The sequence below is a fragment of the Perna viridis genome, chromosome 8 (assembly GCF_037379345.1).
Source record: "Perna viridis isolate PV_CMFRI_1.1 ecotype Kerala chromosome 8, ASM3737934v1, whole genome shotgun sequence".
Taxonomy (NCBI): domain Eukaryota; kingdom Metazoa; phylum Mollusca; class Bivalvia; order Mytilida; family Mytilidae; genus Perna; species Perna viridis.
In genome coordinates this window covers 2,250,338-2,273,422 of record NC_142452.1, presented here as the reverse complement: position 1 = coordinate 2,273,422, position 23,085 = coordinate 2,250,338, and the positions used below count along the sequence as shown (strand labels likewise).

The following is a 23,085-nucleotide window of genomic DNA, read 5'->3' as shown; positions in this document are numbered from 1 at the left end:
TTCTTGATAAACGAGAAACAATTTAATTTGAACAAGAACTGGAAGGGGTCTTAATTTGCATATATAGACATGAAATATATGATACAAGACAGAATGGAGTCGACTGACTAGCAAAACACAAAGCTGAAGCAGATGTCTTGTTACCATGGCTACCTGATATCTAGCCTCTTCAGCTCGCGTATTTTCTTCAATCTGATGTTTGTGATTGGCTAGTGACTGCTCCAACTGATTTTTGTCAATATTTGGTTTATATAGAGGACTTTGTGATTCATCTCTGTAATATAAATTGATTTAGCACTATAAATATACATACTGGTGCTGGTGGTGAAGGTGTCCAGCCATTGTAAAATCTAGGATGGAATGCTTCTACGTGACCTGGATACTCGTCTCTGTAAAAACATTCACTAAGTGTAAACATTATACATTAGTCATCAAGTCAACACCTGGAGAGGAATGTAGATCATTATTTACATAATAACTGTCATCTTTCTACATAAAAAGGAGAGAAGAAGTCAATATGTGTTAAACAAAACTAACATTTTTTATTGGTGTTCTTCTGTAAATATATCCCTATTTCCACCATAAAAAGTGGAAAGTATCATTTAATATAGAATTATTCTAAAATACCACTTAACTAGTCTGCTATTCAGTGCTAATTGGTAAAAGACTAATTAGATCAAACACTTAACAGGTCAAAGTTGAATTTCACTAATTCTATAGTTTTTTTTTCTACTTTAAAACATTTTTTTGGATAAAATATCAATTTTACATTACAATTTTCTATAAGACAAAAGGTATACTCTTCAGCATGGCCAATACACATTTTATACATTCTATGGATTCTGCATAACAAATTAAATGATCTTCAGTTTTCTACCATAAAGTATAAAATATTGGTCCATACTCTGAAGTGGTCCAGTTTCTGCCTAAAAGCTGCCAAAGTTCCAGTTCTTTTGATGTTAAACAGTTAAGTAAAAGTTCTTTGGCTTCTCTGGTTATTAAAGGTGACACTGCCTTAGATGCAAGGTCAACTCCCTGATGAACTGGATCCCTGCTGGCCTCATATATTAGACTAAGAGGGGTAAATATAAAGTGTACCAGTTCAGGTGCATTTGGATCGTGGATGTGAGCTTTTAATTTGGCCTGAAAAAAATTTAACACATAGGCATCATTAGAACTATTTTGTGCATTCATTGTAATATTAACTTATATCTTATATTTTCATCAAAATATACTTTTCTTTGTATATGCATTTTAAGGCATAGTTTAAACCCAGTATTGTTTAAACTATATCACATACCCTTTATCACATCCTTACTCGGAACAGACTTAAATATAAACTATATGATGTAAGGAACATGACATGACAAAATCTGTATCACATGAATTTATAAATTTTACAGACTCAAATGAACAAATAAACATCTTTTTAGATGATAAAAAGAGAATATTAAGCATACTAGTTTAACCTTTTCTTTTTAAAGTAATAAAAGGTAACAGTAGTGCTTCATTAAGATTGAAACAGTTTGCCAATAACAAAAAGAACAGTTCAGTATGTTGCAAAAAACCCTCATCAATAAGCTGAAAAATAAAACTGACCAGTAAGTTGAAAGCCCATTTAATTTTCTGGAAAATATCAATAAAATCATCAGCAGGTGGAGGCCTGGCTCTCATACTCAACATACCATCTTTCTGGGCATGTCCTGAAATGTTATTTATCATATTATAAAGTAATAAATATGTATGTGTTAACCTTTATTGAAAGACTCTGCAAATAATTTTCTTATATGCAAAGAAGCTGAAATCATTTTTGGGAAAGAATTAATGCTCTCCAAAATTGACTAAGAAATTATCGTTTTCATGTCAAGCTTGAATATAAACTGGTAGATATAAATACAAATATACCAATCATATAAATAATGCAAATTTTGCTATGCTGTACACGGTTTTAAAAAGACTAACCTCTCATGAGCAACATTTGAACCAAAAATACAAAGTTAAGAGGCTACAATGTAAAAATCCAGCAGATTCTATGATATGAGTGGCACAGTGTAAATTTCATCCCACTGAATTTTTTTATCCAATGTTATATATCATATATATATGTAAAAAAGTATAAAGTTTGTTTTGAATCAACAATGGTTGGCTCAGAAATTTTTTTTTAAAGTTCTCTAACAAAGCAACCAAAATTTGCTCAAATTAAAAGAGTAATCTCCCTTTTTACAATAAAATTTCAATGTTTTCTATGAAGTTTATTTCTAATATATGGTTCCAGATAATCCAAAACCAAAATTCAACTATGAGAAAGGATGCATTTGTGATGTAAAATGGGTGAAAATTTTCTGAAAACAAAATTAGTCATGTGCCACCCACTGCCCAGTTTTAGCATGGACATTGTCTTAAAATATTCAAAAATACATTATATATATTTTTGTACAAGATTATTTCAAAACCAAAATTATTGAAATAGGAAGTAAAATCCAATGGATATTATGTAAAAGAGATTAGTAACGATAAAGAGTAGTTTTTAGATTGTTGTATGTTAACTGATACGGTGGTCTACCTCGGTCATTTTTCTTTTTATGTTGTTGTCTTTCCTTACGACGGTTTTCTAATTCTTTGTAGGCTTCAGCAGCTTGTTGTAATCTGGCTACAAACTTCTCTATATCATCAAAACAACAGTTCAGAAATTGCTACAACAGAAAAATGATCAAATGTTCAATAGAAGCTGATAAGCCAAGATAAAGTTCAACAATAATATATTTCTGTATTTCCAAGATCAAAATTGTACAATGAAAATTATGAACTATCAGCAATCAATTTCATTAAAATATTTATGACGTTAAAATAATTTTTTTACAATCTACTATTACCACTGCACCTAGAAGTGTATATTCTTTACCATATTTGCTACAGAATTAAATAAAAGCAGTTCAACATCAACATGGTAAATATAAACATTTTATGTCCTTTATTGTGTTGATGTTGAATAACCTTTGGATTATCTCCCTTAGATCACTCACAACATCTCTCTCTAATGCTTCATTCTGACCACTGGATTCAATAAATGAGGCTCGGTTATCTCGGGTTTGACCAAATCCCCGACCTGAAAAAAAAAGGAGAAAATTCTGATTAAATTCTATAAGTCCGTTTGATCAGCTTTTTATGAACTTATCACAAATCACCATATAATGAATAATGCAAGACTACAAAAGTTAACCATGTTTTGAAATATTGTAAACATTTTAATTTTCACAGATTCTGTCAAGTGAACATATTTGCGGGTATCAATTTTTGCCATTTCAAAAAAAAAAAGATTAGTGTTATATAGTGTTAAAAATCATTTTCACATGTACTATTTTTCACGGTTTTCTGTCCACCGTGAAAATTAGCACGTTTACAGTATTGTTTTCTGTGCTTTCAATAAGGTATAAATTTCATTTTGAAAATCTATCAAATAACTTGGAATTTGATTTTGGTGGATTTCTTCTTTTTAAGAGTGTAAAAATAACTATGTCATTGATGATTAGGAAAAATCAAGTTCATAAGAAATTCCTTAAGTTAGTTACATGTACATGAACAGCGTTATATTCATGGCAGTGACTTTAAATACATGCACAAAGAGTTTAAGACCACATCACATTTACAGATATTGTTTTTTATAACTATTTTCATTCCATTCAACAAACCCTATCCAAGACAACACCAACATAAATGATTTTATTATTCAGATTCCTTATAGAAAAATACAAACGATTCACATTTTTTTCTTACACTCATAACATAGAAACAATTGTAAAATGAAGCATGCTAGAAAATAAACCAAGTATTCCAATGGAGAAGTATGCTGCAGTTATCTAATCCTAGACCAAGAATGCTCCTAGTATAAAAATCAATAAAATAACAAAAAAATTCTAGGTAAACTATCTATAAAGCATACAAGCAAGCAAATAAAGAAAGATTGGCATGCACCGTGACCTGCTTCACTCACTAATCATAGAATCTTTATCACGATTTGGTAATGAATATAAATCTTTTGGACTTTGTGATCGATTAGCAACATCACGGAATCTTTCACTTGGAGGTCGGAACCCTTCAACAGGTATGACTCTGAAACCGTCGCCGCGGAATCTATCAGATTTCATGGCATCATCATTCATTGTGGTTGATTTGTAATGGTAACGTGAACTTTGTTCTACAAATGAAGTATCATGCAGAATAGAAGATATCTAGCAATCACAGCTATTAAGTAACATAACAGACAATAAAGAAGCAACAGAATAGGTCAAAGTTCAGAATGCATGCAAAGTTGTTGGTCATGTATGTGTAGATTTGTATCTTCTCACTCTCAAACCTTTAATTAAGAATTCCTGGGATAAAGATGCATTCATTTATATGTTTTCCCAAACTCTACATAGTGCATCTACATAATAATTGTTTAAAGAAGATATGAATCATAAGTTTTACTTATATAACAGGATTAGCATCAAACAAACTCGGATCTCCAATAATCATTGAATTTAAAATCAATAAAAAATTCATATAATATAGTATAAGAAATCCAATGATTCATCAGGACATTTTGAAACTAGTTTAAAAAAAAAAGCTCTAACATAGGTATGTACATTAACATAACAAGAGATATATCATTACTTGAATACTTTTTTTTTTAGTTTTCAAGAAGAAAATTCACAATAAGTACATTCACAATACACTCAATATACACAATATAAAATATATACTTTTATACACGTTTATTATGTAACAATCACATTGGTATTTATAAATCAATACAAAGCATACAGAATATATCACATATATAATCCTCCAGGAGAAGCAACATTTTACTCCATGTAAAAGTACTGCCTTGGCCCATAGCCTGGGGATCAAGTGTTACCATGCAAAACTGTCTTGGCCTGTAGCCTAGGGATCAAGGGTTATGTAAAAGTGTCTTGGCTCGTAGCCTTGGGGTCAAGGGTTATCATGTAAAACTGTCTTGTCTTGTAGCCTTGGGGTCAAGAGTAATCATGTAAAAGTGTCTTGGCTCATAGACTTGGGGTCAAGGGTTATCATGTAAAACTGTCTTGGCTTGTTGCCTTGGGGTCAACGGTTATCATGTAAAACTGTCTTGGCCTGTAGCCTTGGGGTCAAGGGTTATCATGTAAAACTGTCTTGGCTCGTAGTCTTGGGGTCAAAGGTTATCATGTAAAACCTGTAGCCTAGGGGTAAAGGGTTATCATGTAAAACTGTCTTGGCCCATAGTCTTGGGTTATGATGTTGAACTGTCTTGGCTTGTAACCTTGGGGTCAGAAGTTATCATGTAAAACTGTATTGGCTTGTAGCCTTGGGGTCAAGTGTTATCATATAAACTGTCTTGGCCCGTAGCCAGGGGTCAAGGGTAATGAGGAATCTCCCTCCAGAAAAAAAGAAAAAAAAGTTGAAATCTTAAAATTGGTTGAACAGTATTTGGATATTTTTTATCTAAATCATTCCCTTTGATGCCTCTTTGGCTACAGGCCTGCTTCCACACAACAAATACTAGCCCATCAACCCTTTGAGAGAGGGCTTGGATCTTGGACCACTTCTTAACTGAACTGAAATTATAAATTACAACCAGAAAAATCTTAGTGAATAAGCTGTCCCCTTTTATAAAGATGAAGACATAATAGGCATTACTCTACTATTTAACCTAGAGGTATCACTGAAATGGTTTCTTGACCTTTAAGAGCTGAAAAAGTGATAAAATTAAAAAAACAAAATGGCTGTTGGATGAACAATGACAGCTATTGTCTATAGCTTATTAAGATTGTATTTTAGGATTTTATGTTTCCTTAACAAAGATTAATTAAACTTTCAGAAGTTTTCTACTAGCCAAAGGTAAAAACATCATCAACAAACATGACCGACAGGAATCAAATTAATATTACAGAAATTGCCATATAAAACTGGATGCATATGTATTAGTAAATAAATCATGCATTCATTCAGTTACCATCAATATTACTTAAAAAACATCATTAACATGCTGTAACAACTCAAAATACATTCATCATACATTTATTATTCCATCAACTACACATATTAAACTATGGACTTGTTATAATTAATTCCTTAATAAAACTGTAACTGGAAATATTTAAGTAGTTCACCAATATACTCTTATTGAATCAGAACCAGATGTAATGAAAATTTAAAGCAGAACAGATTTTGTAGTTTTTATTTTAATTCCCCATTCAGGAACAGATAGGCAATTTAACATTTGAATCCTTTCTTTCTTGCATCCTTTGAATATTATATAGAAATGGCTTGTTCATCATTATCAGAAATTGAAAGTGTTTAATATTATTTTCAGATGATTTTAAGGATCCAAAAGTAATTCTGTGTAGTTATAATCAAGTATATAAAACATACATATCATCCCACCAAATATACAATCATTACAGTCATTATAATGTTGTTATAAAAATAGAAAAGTTTGTTATAAGATAACAGATAAATGGGTGCCAAATAATATCCTTCCCACCATGATACGCCAATCATCCATTCAACACCAACCACCGACTTACTAGCTTTGGTTTTCTGGTTTGGAAGTGTACTTCTGTACTGTACATTGGGCTCCATAGACGATCCCTGATTTGTTTGAGAGAACTGGTGCCGTCTTTCTCCAAACTTCCACCGCCCTCTACCATTGCTATCTTGGTAGTATTCTGGTTCCCTTGTCTTTCTGAGAGCTGACTGCAAATCAGTTTCACTATGGTACAGTCCACCCCTTGCGTATTGAGTAGGCATATCAGTAAAGTTGACACTACTTGTCGATAACCCTGACCTTGGTGTTTCATTAAAGCCAACACTACTTGTGGATAACCTTGACCTTGGGATCTCGTTATAACCAACACTACTAGCAGATAACCTTGACCTTGGCTGGGTATAAACAGACGATTCTAATCCACCTGTTGATGCACGTCTCTCCCTATTAACAGGAAACCCATATCTATCATGAGTTCTGGTATCAAATGGTACAGCATACCCATCAGACCCTACACTGCTGACATGGTTACCAGGCAGAGTATACCTATCTACACTGCTACTTCTGTAGCGACTAGATGCACTGGAATTCCTACGACTACGAGACAAGAGCAGTTCTGGTACATCAAACTCTTCCTCTTCAATTCCTGCAACGGAAAACCCTTCACTGGCAGTGCCTAATGAACGATTTCCAAGACTTGATCTTCGTTCATTAACTACTGGAACATATCTCCTCTCTACTACCTGTTCCCTGACATGAGGATTTTTACTATTCTGTTTAACAGCTTGTACATACCTCTCTGAATATATATCCTCATCATCCCTTGGATTTCTACTATCCCTAGGAACACTTTCCAAAGTCATATATTTCCTGCTACTAGAATCTTCCTCCATTACTGGTATGGTGGAGAAAGCATTTCTCTGCCTGCTTTCCTCCTGAAGGGGTAGAACCCTTTCCCCTATCAGTCTCCTATTTGAAGGAGGAGTAGGCATTTTCTCCCTATTTATAACACTTAGTGGTATATACTTTTCCCTGGTAAAATGTTCTTGCACTGGGATTCTTAGTCTTTGATTCTCTTTATTATTGTCACTTCCAGGTGGTATATACCTCTCTTTAACAAACTGTTCATCCACTGGTGTCCTATTTAGTCTACGAACTTGTGGCTCAGGATTTTTTCTTTCAATTCTCACATGTTTTTCTCCAGGGATATTAATGACATGGTCTCTCCTTCCAACTATGGGTGAATTGTTAGCATCTGTACTGTAGCTAAAGTGGGCTTTTGGTTCTTTTGTTCCCCCTAACCATCTACCACCTTTAAACAGTATGTAACACATTCTACACATTAATTTCACAAAGTCATCAACTTGAAAATCTTTTTATTGTGTCTAGGAGATACCACTGCAAACTAAAATCTATTTTATAATGCCTTCTCACTCAGTATTCTTGAGAGTTTACCACTGGTAACAACAATTGATTAACACAAGTAAAAAACTTACTTAAACCATTCATCATATCACACATGGTCCGGTGTTTTACAAATATGGAACAATTCTTCTTAAATTTCAGAACTGAGTTCTTTCATACAACATGTTTATATTTATCAATTCAACCAACAACAAAAACTAAGGGAGTGGGGACAAAAGACATGCCACATCCTCTAGCCTGCATGTCACACACATACATACCTGGTGGATCAGGAGCTGGTCCCATTGGTGGAGGAGGTATACTGAAAAAAAAGATAACATAACATTAGCATAGCATCAGGAGGATAATTATTATGAACCAACAATTCACTATCAAGATCACTATCATTGTATCATAAAAACTAAAGTGTAACTTAAGTATAAACTTATTATGATATTGGGAGGGTCAAATCATGTATACATTCTAAATAAGTTTGATTAAGTCATTTTTAAAGTTTCAATCAATTGAGAGTCTGAAGTCCTTTCTTAAAGAATCCTTAAAATGTCTCCTCAATGTAACAAATAAGCTGTAAAAAGGTCATCCTTAGTTTTTTGGGGGGTGTTCCAGACAAATTTTTCATGAAAACCAATAAAGTGGGGGTATGTCTCTTACACCTTTATTGTCCCAAAACACTGTTAAGAGTTTTTTATTCAATGTTTGTAGTCAGAAAAAAATTATGAGGGAGATGATTCTAGTTTTTTTTTTTTATTATTTATTGATAAAGATACAAAACTTGGTGAATAAACGTAATATGAAACAAGGGCTCTAGAACCAAGTAATCACATTTAGTGGGCCTAAGACATTTCCTGAGTATGACACACCAGATGGAAAATTTTGTAGAGTGTCAGTAACTACATGAACACAATTTGAACCCAATGATCTACTGTATTTTTTATTGTCAATCAAATCATCAAAAAGTATACAAACATATCTTATATAAAAATAGATCCCTTGTTCAATGATTATCATGTATAGTATGTAGCAATTAATTACATTCACTATAATTACATAAATGGTAGGACAATTAGTTTGTGTGTACTATTCACAGCACTAGAGTAGAACCAACATAAAATCATAGCATTTAAATTGCCTAGGGATGGTACATTTAGGTAAAGCAAACTAAAACTCAGTATATAGAGTATATAGCATATGGATTACAAAAAAAACTAGAAATAGTTAGATATATGTGAGTCTCATCAAGTTTAATTTTTAACATTACAGCTCAAGGAAGGAGTAGCATGCAGGAAATCATGTCATTAAACTATTATATTTTAGACTTTGAGCTAACAAATCATTTCTTCTAAATATCATTGGGCCATTCATAGGACTGAGTTTGAGACTTAAAACCCTAACCCTAACCCTTGACCCCAAAACATCCTAAAACTACAACTTACCTGGAGAAAGCTCTTGTGGATCTTCCTTCCTTGGCCGCTAAAATTTCATCTACAATTTCTTGAGCCTGAAATAGAGAGAAAAACTGTCAATCTGGATTTATTGCTACATTCTAGAATACCTAAAGATGAACAATATGTTATTCCATTAAATAATATACAAATGCTTAAAAGTCAGTTATCTTAGAATTTGGTAATTTATCCAACCGCAAGATATTTTAAAGCAAGTATTTACATTTATCAGACTAGAACTTAACTAAGAATTCATTTGCTTTTATTCTTACACCTATTTGCTACTTCTTCACTGTATTTAAGAGCACTCCAATGAAAATGTACTGCGATCATGAACGCTATTACACACCAACGACATATCAAAAATGAAATTTTCAACTCTTATAATTACCTTTCTTAAGTCTCTTATTTCATTTCTATTTTACTTTAGATATACATAGAAAAAGATAATATATAGTGAACAATAAAAGTAGTCCACTTAATTGTAGGTGTGCCCTATATAAATAGCTTTAAGATGTGTTTCATTAACTGATAAAACATCAAGTCGAAAGCTGATTATCCAATGACATTAGCGATAAATAATGTACTCACAGTAAATGTTATTATTACTGATTGCAAAAATGAATATGGATTTTATTTCATATCATTTTTTTTTCATTGGAAATTCTCATGTCTCAAACTTAAAATACAAGCATAAGATACTGAATTAATTCAGTATGTTTGATGTAAACAAAAAGCAGCTAAATCATAACAGAAAAAAGGGGGTCTGTAGGTTATGTCAATTAATTATCCAAAATAATAATTTTCATATTTAAGTATTAGTTAATAAAGATACATCAAATCTTGTAAAGATATATATTTTTTAACAGGTGCATGAAAAGTCCACAGTTTCATATTTTTAGTGACATGCCAAACAGTGTATAAGATTTTTTTTATTACACTTCAAATATATATATTATTTAAATTCCACTGCCTCACATGACATACAAGAGTCGATTTAGAAACCTGAACTTGACACTGTACATTTAAAATTTCTGGAAGCATTCAACCATTACAATCTTGGTCAGAGATATATCTATTTCAGTAATTTGCATTATGGGAAATTGATACCTTTTTATGAAAAGAGAAAAAGTCACATGTTTTTACTTCCTCACTTCAAATACAAAAAAATCATAACATACATATAGCCGTATCTTTGTATTTTATAAACATTGTAAAATATTTGTTGACTGAAGGATCCACTGTATGCCATGAGTGACAATAAGTATCATTTACACACATCTAAAGTTCAGTCTACTAAACCATTTGTTATCAATAATCACTGCAGTACAATTAAAAAATCATGTCTTAAACGATTCCTGCAGTTTATCCTCTATAAAAACTTATATATATTTAGGGGATCACAAAAATTCTTTTCTTATTTTTAAAACTTAGTATTCTCAATGAACCTGTCTTCTGTAGTTTGAATAGTTCTAGCGTGCTACACAAATAGATGCTGAATAATCCATTAGTTTATATCAAATTTTAGTTTACCTGAATTGAGCAAGCTAGTCCAGATGGCTATATGTAAGGTACTGTCTCTTAGTAAAATACTTACTGGAACATTTATACTTTGGAATATATGCATATCACACCGTCCACTGTACTTCCCAGGACTATCTAGCACTGAGAATAAAATTAAGTTTGTATACACCTCTCGTCTGTCCTCCTTAAATATTGCTGTGGGTTCATGTACAAGATCTAATGAAAATCTCTCCAACTCATCCTGGGGAAACAATAAAGACAGGTTATAAGTCATAAGGTCATCACAATAGTCAAGGTCACTAAATAATGGTTGCTGTATGAGTGAGGGGGTTTTTAACATCCTTGACTACCCTTGTCAAGTCTCACATGGATGGCGGTTGCTGTATGAGTGAGGGGGTATTTAACATCCTTGACTATCCTTGACTACCCTTGTCAAGTCTCACATGGATGGCGGTTGCTGTATGAGTGAGGGGGTATTTAACATCCTTGACTACCCTTGTCAAGTCTCACATGGATGGCGGTTGCTGTATGAGTGAGGGGTTTTTAACATCCTTGACTACCCTTGTCAAGTCTCACATGGATGGCGGTTGCTGTATGAGTGAGGGGTTTTTAACATCCTTGACTACCCTTGTCAAGTCTCACATGGATGGCGGTTGCTGTATGAGTGAGGGGGTATTTAACATCCTTGACTACCCTTGTCAAGTCTCACATGGATGGCGGTTGCTGTATGAGTGAGGGGTTTTAACATCCTTGACTCCCCATGTTGAGTCTTGCACAGATGGCGGTTGCAGTATGAGCTGAATCCTCTATAAATACCTAACTTCCTGAATGACCTATCACTAATATAAGTTTTACATTGGTCTATAATTAATAAACTCTTTGATTTAATTGGGAGAGGATCACAGTGGTATTAAAATATTATCTTAGTTGTAAAGACAATATTTCAAGAGTCTGACTTGGCAAACAATTGACTTTCATAGTCATAAAATCATTTGAAAGTTAAACTTTGAGATTTCATTAAAGCATTGTCTGCAGAGTAAAGCTCTATCTATATTTGGTCTTGTTTTTTTTTCCTTCAATTAAACACCGTTTTGGGCATACCATTGATTAAACACTGTTGCAGTTTAGGTATCCATCGATTAATCACTGTTACAGTTTAGGTGTACCATCGATTAAACACTGTTACAGTTTGGGTGTACCATTGATCAAACACTGTTACAGTTTAGGCGTACCATCGATTAATCACTGTTGAAGTTTGGGTGTACCATTTTAAGGATTAGTTAAGCAATGAATAAATTATAACATTTAAGAAATTATTTGCTATGTCATGATTGTATTTAGTGTCCATATTACATGTATCTAATAAAAGGAAGCTTTATGGAACTAATCCTTGTATTAAAGTTTCAGAAGTCACAAAAAACTTTAACCTGGATCACCCACTTATTCAGCACTGGTAAACTGCTAACACCCAAACTAATTAATGCAGTTTGTCAAAAGCTAAATAAAATTGTTTCCCTGGGTGTGGCCCTTATATATTTACTGCTCAGATGGTTTTGTTGCCAGCAACACATATCTTGCATAGTAATGTTCTTTTTATAATTCATATTTTATTTCATAAAAAAAGTTTGTCTTCAAAAACAAAATGCCAACAATAACAGGGCATATCATGTTTTCCTTACTTTAAAAGATAGGTATATTTTGTTATAATTGTATCTGATGTTTTACTTAGTCATGAACATGTATTATCTATGAATTAAGAATCTTCATATCATTTCTTCTTAAACTCAATTTCAAAAAGGAAGGATAGCGTTTAGAAGTACAATGTATTTCCTTGTCCAGGTGAATCAGTGTCAATACAACTAGGACATCTTGATTAGAATTCTATAAATGTTATCATTATTAAAAGCTTATTCTGATTCACTTTAAAAAGATATAAAAGTCTGATCTTAAGGAAAAATTATGAATAAACAGTAGAATTCCCTTACTAACAGGAAAATAGTCAAGATAATGTCCTCCATGTTTGACAGACAGACCAACAAATTGCAACAATATAACTTTTCTATGATTCGTACCCCATTGCCTTTATCAATAATAACCAGATTTTTGCGTTCTACAATCATAACACATCTCATGGTCCATATTCCAGTAGTACTCTCCATACCTCGGAGCTTCCGTAATCCATCCTCCGGTTTCATAACACCTACCATAAAAAAGAAATTATTTTATATTTGTCAAAAATCCATGATTAAAAGTAATGTTTTTGTAAGTAATTTGTTTTCTCTATTATCACAATAATTTAGAAAGTAATCTGATTTGTCTACTTAACAATTGCAGAAATATCAATTCAATGAAATTAGATCCACTTGAACATCTGTATGTACATGTATTGATTTGGGTGTTGTACTACATCTCTTTTACAATATAACATCCTCATATTTATTCAAGTTTTTCTTTGCAATAACATTACATTTCGTAAATTTTTATACCATACATTGGAAGTCTTTGGGAAATATTGATCAGCATTTTGATAATGATGTTGTATGGATTTATTTGCCCAACTGATATTGATAACATTCAGTAATATACAGTCAAACATCAGTAGCTCGAACCCCATGGGACCATTGAAATGTGTTTGAGTTATCGGGAGTTCAAGAAATCAAAGTTAGTTTATTTCCGGATTTGTTTTCGTTGCCGGTCCAAGTTCAAATTGCTTACTTCCTACGAAGTTTTGTTAGTTCCGGAATCTATTTTATTTGCTTTCTGAAGATTATGTGGACATTAAAAATGCTGTGTTGGCCTTTTAAAACGTTCAGAGTTTGAGTTCCTTAGTCAATTATTTGTTTTCATCAGATTTTACTTAGATGCTTTCATCATGCCAACTTTGGAACATTCTCAGTTTTCAATCAGTACTATGTTACAATCATCACTATCTAATTAGTGATGACTTATATATTACCTGCAATTAACTAAAATGACACTGACTAATGATATGATTTCAGTTTTTCACACCTTTTATTACCCAAGCTGACAAAATGGCTGATGAGTTCAAGTTAATGAGGGTTGTTCTCTAAGATTTATTACCGAATGGACCGACTAGTCAGGTCGAGTGTTTGAGAAATCCAAGGCTATTTATATTGATTATATGGGAGAAAATTTTGATACTTTGAATTGTGTTCAAGAAATCCTGGGTGTTCAAGCCATCCGACTTCGAGCGAGTGAAGTTCGACTGTACCATATTGTCCAAGCACAGATTCAGGCAGGGGCATGCCCCCATTAAAATTGGGAAACAAAATTTTTTTTTTTGCATGAAATTTTTGATTTTTCACTATTTAACATACAATTGTTCTTGCCTCGCTGTGCTCAGCATTAATTTCTAACACCCCCCTAATATGAAATCATGTAGTCAGAATTTTTATATCCATGAATTACTGCTATTTTGTAACTAAGTTGAAAATGTGCTTTAAATTTTTGCCAAATTGAGAAAAATCATGCATCAGTAATGTTTGTTCTGTAATGAGAGATTTCATAATTGCTATTTCAAGTCAGCCACATTTTTTGTAATCCCAATTATTGTAGAATTTATATTACAGTAGTTTTACCAGAGTATAATCAGTCAACCACTTTTTAGAACTATATATTGCTTTTTTGCAGATTTTCATGCAGAAATTGAGCACATTCATTGTCTTTTAAGAAATATTTAAACCTGCAATGTGTTGTTTTAATACAGTTAAAAAGAAAATTTAAATCATGACACACAAGTGTATCTTTCTATGGCTAAATTCCTTCACTAAAATTCAAAATAATTTCAAATTCAAATCTTGTTTTTTAAAATGATTGATTTACAATCTACAGACAATGCACAATGTACTTTTGTAATAACAACTATGACACCTTGAAACTTCTACAAATTTTATAGTAATTTTGTATTTGATTCAAATCACTTACCTGACTTTGAAGAATATGTAGCAAGGTGGTCCAACTCAATGGTCGGCTCCGAGTCTCGGCTATTCTCAAATCTGTCCATACTGTGTTGGTCTAATAACAGAAAAAATATGTATGTAAAACACTACTAATGTGCACTCCATGTAATCAACAATGTACAGTTCTCTATAAAGAAATGTTGTTACTGTATTTGTTTACATGTGTAAAATGTTAGAAACAACGTAAGAATGTTTGTGACATAGTTGTCATCGTGCATTGTAATTAGCACATCTATTAATGAGCATGCTATTAATTGAACATGTCACTAATGCTAATGATATACATTATGATGAACATTAAATTTACAACACTATGGTCTGTTGAACTCCTGCAGGGGATAGATACATCATTGTCAATCCATTCGTTACTGGCACATTCAATTTCAAAATTTTCCTGTCCCCCTTTTATTATCCAATTTTAAAATTCTTCTAACAATTCAATTAAACCGGCTAATATACTTAACAAGTACCAGTAATTTATTTGATGAACTGATAATTTTTATACCATCAATAAATAGTTTGTTTTAATATTATTTTTATAATTTTCATTGAAGAAGTTGCAATACCAAATGTACAAAACAATTCTGGAGACACTAAAGTGGCAACAAATCATACAACCAAGGGACACTAAAGTGACAAACAAATCATACAACCGAGGGACACTCAAGTAACAACAAATCAAACAACCAAGGGACACTTAAGTGACAAAGGGACAAACAAATCATACAACCAAGAGACACTAAAGTGACAAACAAACCATACAACCGAGGGACACTAAAGTGACAAACAAATCATACTACCGAGGGACACTAAAGTAACAACAAATCATACAACCGAGGGACACTAAAGTGACAAACAAACCATACAACCGAGGGACATTAAAGTGACAAACAAATCATACTATCGAGGGACACTAAAGTGACAACAAATCATACAACCGAGGGACACTGAAGTGACAACAAATCATACAACCGAGGGACACTAAAGTGACAAACAAACCATACAACCGAGGGACACTAAAGTGACAAATCATACTATCGAGGGACACTAAAGTGACAACAAATCACACAACCAAGGGACACTGAAGTGACAACAAATCATACAACCGAGGGACACTAAAGTGACAAACAAATCATACAACCGAGGGACATTAAAGTGACAAACACATCATACTACCAAGGGCACTAAAGTGACAACCAAATCATACAACAGAGAGACACTAAAGTGACAAACAAATCATACAACCAAAAGAAGTAAAAAAAAGGTACAGACAGAAAACCCAACAGCATAAACACAAAGAATAAAAAAAAACAACAACAAAAACAAAGAACTTATTTCAGAACGGACCATGCTTACAAAAGAGCTAGATAAACTTTACAATAATTAATTAGAGATGGTCATAGACAATTTGCCCTTTTCAGGTTGAAAAGACTCCTTTAGGTTGGTAAAATGATAAATAAAAAGAATATGTGAATGTTGTACAATTCCTGAAGTAACTAAATAAGCATCAATTTACAGATCAGACAGCACTATAATTCATATGGCTAAAGTTATCCCAGGAGTAAGTATGCAGTTTGGTGGCTGAATTGTCCCATTTAATATCATTGGATTATTTTAAGTGTGTTGGCTAGTTCTTGAATGCCCTCTTGTTGTACCTACCGTCATCTTAATTCTTGGTGTGCTACGTAAAAATAGTTTCAAAGAATACAAAAAATAATACATCTTTTGTAAGACTTAGGACATTAAATGGGGGTTGTCTGTTGCCAGTTGGATACTTATAATAAATTTTCAAAATAAAAATGCATAGAATTCTGACTTTATGGAAATGTTCAAATGTTAAAGTGACTTAACCTTTGTATTTTGCTATTTGCTTTATGACCCCAGAGTCAAAGACCACAAAATGTATTACTGTGACACGGACCAAACACAGTCAAATCTTTTAACCTCTGTAATAAAATAACTTATAGAACTAAATGTATGGCTTTCAGCATGACTACAATATGAGGCTATAAAGCTTCTTTAACCATCCTTTTCACAGAAGAATATCAATGGACTATATAACTATATAGAGGACCAAAACACATTTTATAGGCTGGGTTTTATTATGGAGATTATTCGTATTCATCCTAAGAATCCTGATTCTTTTTCATATTGGCCAAAACAATTTACTATGAAAGAATTATACTGACTGGTGCTACAGTTGTAGTATAAATTGAGAACAGATTTCTGACAATCCTGACAAATGACACAATTTTTCAATCAAAAACAATAATTAATGACATTTAAACTGAGATGTTCCCACAAGAATCAGAAAGGCAAAGATAATTGTGATACATGATTTATAATTTAGTAGCCTATGAGCAATTGCTAGGTTTTATTAACTGAAATGTACATCTCCACACAAAAACATTGTATGGGGCTTCAAAACACCATAATAATTGATAAATGATTCAAAGAGTTCAATGGTCTTGGATTCAACCCCCATTAAGTTCAATCCTCTTCTAACACACAGTAAGACTGGCCTTAATCCTTCTATTCATATTCAAAGTAGGCCTCTGTCTTTCATTTTTCACACTGATACATTCATTTAATCAAAATATATATCCATCTAAAGAAAACATATAAAACTTTGTGTCCTTCTTTAATTTATTAATGGACATATATGTGTGTAGTGTTCACCTCAAATGAACTTACAATTGTCACCTTTCTGTTGTTTCAGTGATGACAAGTTGTACAGTATTTAATACATGTATGACAAATTCATGGGCGTGATTTAAATATTTCCAACAAACTGAATAAATTCTTATTATGAGCTGCTGAGAAATATATAATCTGGGGACCTGTAACTGTAAGAAACAGTAGTTGTGGGGTGAAGGGAAAAGTTAAGATCTGTATCAACCATTTTACACATTTTGTAAATGTTGAAGTTTAAATACTTGAAACAAGGCATTTACATTGCAGAGAAAAGTATTATTTGTCATAACATTGCTCTTCATTGGAGGTTTAGTATTTAACAATTTATTGTTTTCAAGAAACCAATCCCTTTAAATCTTTATATCTTTAAATATTAAGATTTAAGCATTCTAGACTCAAAAGATGCAGAGTGATGTAAGGTATTTATTGATTTTTCAATTCAGTTAGCATGTGAAGTTAACCAAAATCCAATTAATTCAAACTTTCTTTTGAAGTGTTAAATATTAAAGAAGTATTTAATTCTAATAGTAATTATGAACAAATGCAATTCAACTTCCATCTTACAAGTTATAGTATACACATGTATACAAATGTTCCTTTGACTGCATCAATACTAGTGTAAAAAATAGGGCATTAATGGAACATTAACAGAAACCCCAACCACATTTTCACATAACACCTTGCCACTTTGTGTGGCAGGGTATAATAAAGAGCTTTGCAGAGAACAGCATGCATGATACAACCGCAGTGGTCAAACCCTGAACAGTTGAGACAAGTGTTGACACAATATTAGTTTTTGACACACTTAAGAATAGAAGCTTATAGTTCATTATGGATTAAGATAAAAGTTGAAAATTAATTGAGAATTTTCAAAATTCAACTAAAAATAAATAAAAAGCTTTGCCAAGTGGCACCATAATACAACTGCAGCTAGTTGTACTCTGTTCACTTGAGGCAACTGTGGATACAACAACTCATTTTGGACACAACATTTCACAATATTTTAGGGTGTGGCCCTTTGACTCAAAAATAGTAAGAAATATCTAAACCCACACAGGGATTTTCAGAAGGAATCCAATAAAAAATTTCAAAATCAGACAAAAATTAAAAAATCGTTGATTTTTTTTTTTTTCTTGGGTGTTGCCCAATTTTGTACCCAATGTCCTTCTGTCATGTTGTGGCAGGAGACAAGAAGAAAATCTACTGAGAAATTATGCATATCATTGAAGATGTCAATTGGATCCAAATTAAGAAGGGCCATTTTGCATAATCTGTGGCTCATTACTTATTTACATACACTATAATTGTCAGCCTGAGGGCCTTCTGACCCTCTTTTGACTAAATGCAAGAGCCATTGAAAGAGTAAAGGGCAAACTTCTGTCAATCCCCTCCCAAAATGATCCTTGCATTGGTCATTTTGCTCCTTATTTACCAATCTACAAACCTGGGGAGCAAGTCAAAAAATTACACAGGGGAGCTTCAAGATCTCTGAAGCATATAATGTGACACTTGAGACAGTTGTAAAGCATATCATAGGACACTTAAGACAGTTGTAAAAGACTGATTACTTTATAAAGCTCAATCTAAACTGTCAAAAGACAAGCTAGGTAGAATTTATAACATCTATTTCCCTTCAGCTAGTTAACAACAGAGAAGGTAAAAAAAGATCTGTCCAAAGCCCTCAGGTAAATAAAATATGTGATTAACAGGTAGATAGCAGAAACTGGGTCAAATACTTCATATAAAATTTGATATTTAAAAGTTGTAAACAGAGAAAATGTTTGAAATACTTCATTAAGTACATTTACTGGACTGTAAAAATGATTTCACTGGCTTCATTATCAAATGAAAACAAATTCACCATTAAATACACCTCCTGTCAGTAGACTAACAAAATTCTTTTTCTTACTTAAATGTAATAGGATTTGAGTTCACAAAATGAAAACATTACAATAGTTTGCAGTATATTTGTTTAAGTATAATAATAATAATCCTTAAGTATAGAAATATTTGCTACTAATCAATAGTTTGTACTTGTTTAAATAATTTAATTTGATTTGAAACAAGCTTTCTGATTAGTTGATTCTCTTTAAGCATACCAAGTTATTTTGTATAATTTACTTTGGCACTGAACCAATCAACTCATACTACTTTATATTTGAATCCATCAGAAATTAAATTATAAAAAAAATGGTTTTGTGACCTTTCTGTCTCATATGATTTTTTTCTCATTTTAAAGTATGTGAAAACAGTTTGTGAAATGACCTGGGTTTCTGAATTTTTTTTCATGCCCTCATTTGAAAACCATGATTAGACTTCCAGTGTATAGTATACAGGTAATTCAATATCACAAAATACTCAATTCTTGCCAACCATGATCAAAACATAAACTCCCTGAAGTACAACATTGGAAGACCTTTGGATGTGAAACCTCAAGAAGATCCACCTCCTCCCTGGGGTACAACATTGGAAGACCTATGGATGTGAAACCTCAAGAAGATCCACCTCCTCCCTGGGGTACAACATTGGAAGACCTATGGATGTGAAACCTCAAGAAGATCCACCTCCTCCCTGGGGTACAACATTGGAAGACCTTTGGATGTGAAACCTCAAGAAGATCCACCTCCTCCCTGGGGTACAACATTGGAAGATCTATGGATGTGAAACCTCAAGAACATCCACCTCACACAGACATCTCACCTCACATAGACTTAAATGTAACTTTCCAAAAAATTTAAAACACAGTATTTTTTAAAGATAATTAAAGCAGAATGCCATTAATAAAACAACTTCCAGTACAAATTTGCATTTTAAAAAGGTAAAATACATGTGCAGTGAACTCGGTCTAAACCAGACCCTGCATAGTCAACTAAATACTCTGAACCCAGTCTAAACCAGACCCTGCATAGTCAACTAAATACTCTGAACCCGGTCTAAACCAGACCCTGCATAGTCAACTAAATACTCTGAACCCAGTCTAAACCAGACCCTGCATAGTCAACAAAATACAGTGAACCCAGTGTAAACCAGACCCTACATAGTCAACTAAATACTCTGAACCCAGTCTAAACCAGACCCTGCATAGTCAACTAAATACTCTGAACCTGGTCAAAACCAGACCCTGCATAGTCAACTAAATACTCTGAACCCGGTCTAAACCAGACCCTACATAGTCAACAAAATACTCTGAACCCGGTCTAAACCAGACCCTGCATAGTCAACAAAATACTCTGAACCCGGTCTAAACCAGACCCGGCTTAGTCAACTAAATACAGTGAACCCAGTCTAAACCAGACCCTGCATAGTCAACTAAATACTCTGAACCCAGTGTAAACCAGACCCTACATAGTCAACTAAATACTCTGAACCCAGTCTAAACCAGACCAGGCTTAGTCAACTAAATACTCTGAACCCGGTCTAAACCAGACCCTACATAGTCAACTAAATACTCTGAACCCAGTCTAAACCAGACCCTGCATAGTCAACTAAATACTCTGAACCCGGTCTAAACCATACCCGGCGTAGTCAACTAAATACAGTGAACCCAGTGTAAACCAGACCCTACATAGTCAACTAAATACTCTGAACCCAGTCTAAACCAGACCCTGCATAGTCAACTAAATACTCTGAACCCAGTCTAAACCAGACCCTGCATAGTCAACTAAATACTCTGAACCCAGTCTAAACCAGACCCTGCATAGTCAACTAAATACTCTGAACCCGGTCTAAACCAGACCCTGCATAGTCAACTAAATACTCTGAACCCAGTCTAAACCAGACCCTGCATAGTCAACAAAATACAGTGAACCCAGTGTAAACCAGACCCTACATAGTCAACTAAATACTCTGAACCCAGTCTAAACCAGACCCTACATACTCAACAAAATACTCTGAACCCGGTCTAAACCAGACCCTGCATAGTCAACAAAATACTCTGAACCCGGTCTAAACCAGACCCGGCGTAGTCAACTAAATACAGTGAACCCAGTCTAAACCAGACCCTGCATAGTCAACTAAATACTCTGAACCCAGTGTAAACCAGACCCTACATAGTCAACTAAATACTCTGAACCCAGTCTAAACCAGACCCGGCTTAGTCAACAAAATACTCTGAACCCGGTCTAAACCAGACCCTACATAGTCAACAAAATACAGTGAACCCAGTCTAAACCAGACCCTACATAGTCAACAAAATACAGTGAACCCAGTCTAAACCAGACCCTACATAGTCAACTAAATACCCTGAACCCAGTCTAAACCATACCCGGCGTAGTCAACTAAATACTCTGAACCCGGTCTAAACCATACCCGGCGTAGTCAACTAAATACAGTGAACCCAGTCTAAACCAGACCCTACATAGTCAACTAAATACTCTGAACCCGGTCTAAACCAGACCCTGCATAGTCAACTAAATACTCTGAACCCAGTCTAAACCAGACCCTGCATAGTCAACAAAATACAGTGAACCCAGTGTAAACCAGACCCTGCATAGTCAACTAAATACTCTGAACCCGGTCTAAACCAGACCCTGCATAGTCAACTAAATACTCTGAACCCGGTCTAAACCAGACCCTGCATAGTCAACAAAATACAGTGAACCCAGTGTAAACCAGACCCTACATAGTCAACTAAATACTCTGAACCCGGTCTAAACCAGACCCTACATAGTCAACAAAATACTCTGAACCCGGTCTAAACCAAACCCTGCATAGTCAACTAAATACTCTGAACCCGGTCTAAACCAGACCCTGCATAGTCAACAAAATACTCTGAACCCCGTCTAAACCAGACCCTACATAGTCAACTAAATACTCTGAACCCAGTCTAAACCAGACCCGGCGTAGTCAACTAAATACAGTGAACCTGGTCTAAACCAGACCCTACATAGTCAACTAAATACTCTGAACCCAGTCTAAACCAGACCCTGCATAGTCAACTAAATACTCTGAACCCAGTCTAAACCAGACCCTGCATAGTCAACTAAATACTCTGAACCCAGTCTAAACCAGACCCAGCTTAGTCAACTAAATACTCTGAACCCGGTCTAAACCAGACCCTGCATAGTCAACTAAATACAGTGAACCCAGTCTAAACCAGACCCTGCATAGTCAACTAAATACTCTGAACCCGGTCTAAACCAGACCCTGCATAGTCAACTAAATACTCTGAACCCAGTCTAAACCAGACCCTGCATAGTCAACAAAATACAGTGAACCCAGTGTAAACCAGACCCTACATAGTCAACTAAATACTCTGAACCCGGTCTAAACCAGACCCTACATAGTCAACAAAATACTCTGAACCCGGTCTAAACCAAACCCTGCATAGTCAACTAAATACTCTGAACCCGGTCTTAACCAGACCCTGCATAGTCAACAAAATACTCTGAACCCCGTCTAAACCAGACCCTACATAGTCAACTAAATACTCTGAACCCAGTCTAAACCAGACCCGGCGTAGTCAACTAAATACAGTGAACCTGGTCTAAACCAG

General features: G+C 33.9%; 1 protein-coding gene across 7 annotated transcripts in view; it reads right to left on the bottom strand.

Moving 5' to 3' along the window:
• LOC148608918 (uncharacterized) overlaps nucleotides 1–23,085 on the bottom strand; it is a 74,951-nt gene that overhangs the window by 35,171 nt on the left and 16,695 nt on the right. For 5 of the 7 annotated variants that reach the window (XM_088596466.1, XM_088596471.1, XM_088596470.1 and 2 more), the window contains exons 5-15: nucleotides 14,863–14,952; nucleotides 12,990–13,117; nucleotides 10,991–11,158; nucleotides 9,385–9,449; nucleotides 8,212–8,252; nucleotides 3,992–4,195; nucleotides 3,024–3,106; nucleotides 2,564–2,693; nucleotides 1,600–1,703; nucleotides 905–1,143; nucleotides 154–274 (exon numbers count right to left, since the gene is read on the bottom strand). In XM_088596466.1, coding sequence (XP_088452592.1) covers nucleotides 154–274; nucleotides 905–1,143; nucleotides 1,600–1,703; nucleotides 2,564–2,693; nucleotides 3,024–3,106; nucleotides 3,992–4,195; nucleotides 8,212–8,252; nucleotides 9,385–9,449; nucleotides 10,991–11,158; nucleotides 12,990–13,117; nucleotides 14,863–14,952 — 1,373 coding nt within the window. Of the gene's footprint in view, nucleotides 1–153; nucleotides 275–313; nucleotides 390–904; nucleotides 1,144–1,599; nucleotides 1,704–2,563; nucleotides 2,694–3,023; nucleotides 3,107–3,991; nucleotides 4,196–6,566; nucleotides 7,839–8,211; nucleotides 8,253–9,384; nucleotides 9,450–10,990; nucleotides 11,159–12,989; nucleotides 13,118–14,862; nucleotides 14,953–23,085 lie in introns of all 7 variants that reach the window. The other 2 variants (XM_088596472.1, XM_088596468.1) reach the window with 2 other exon arrangements.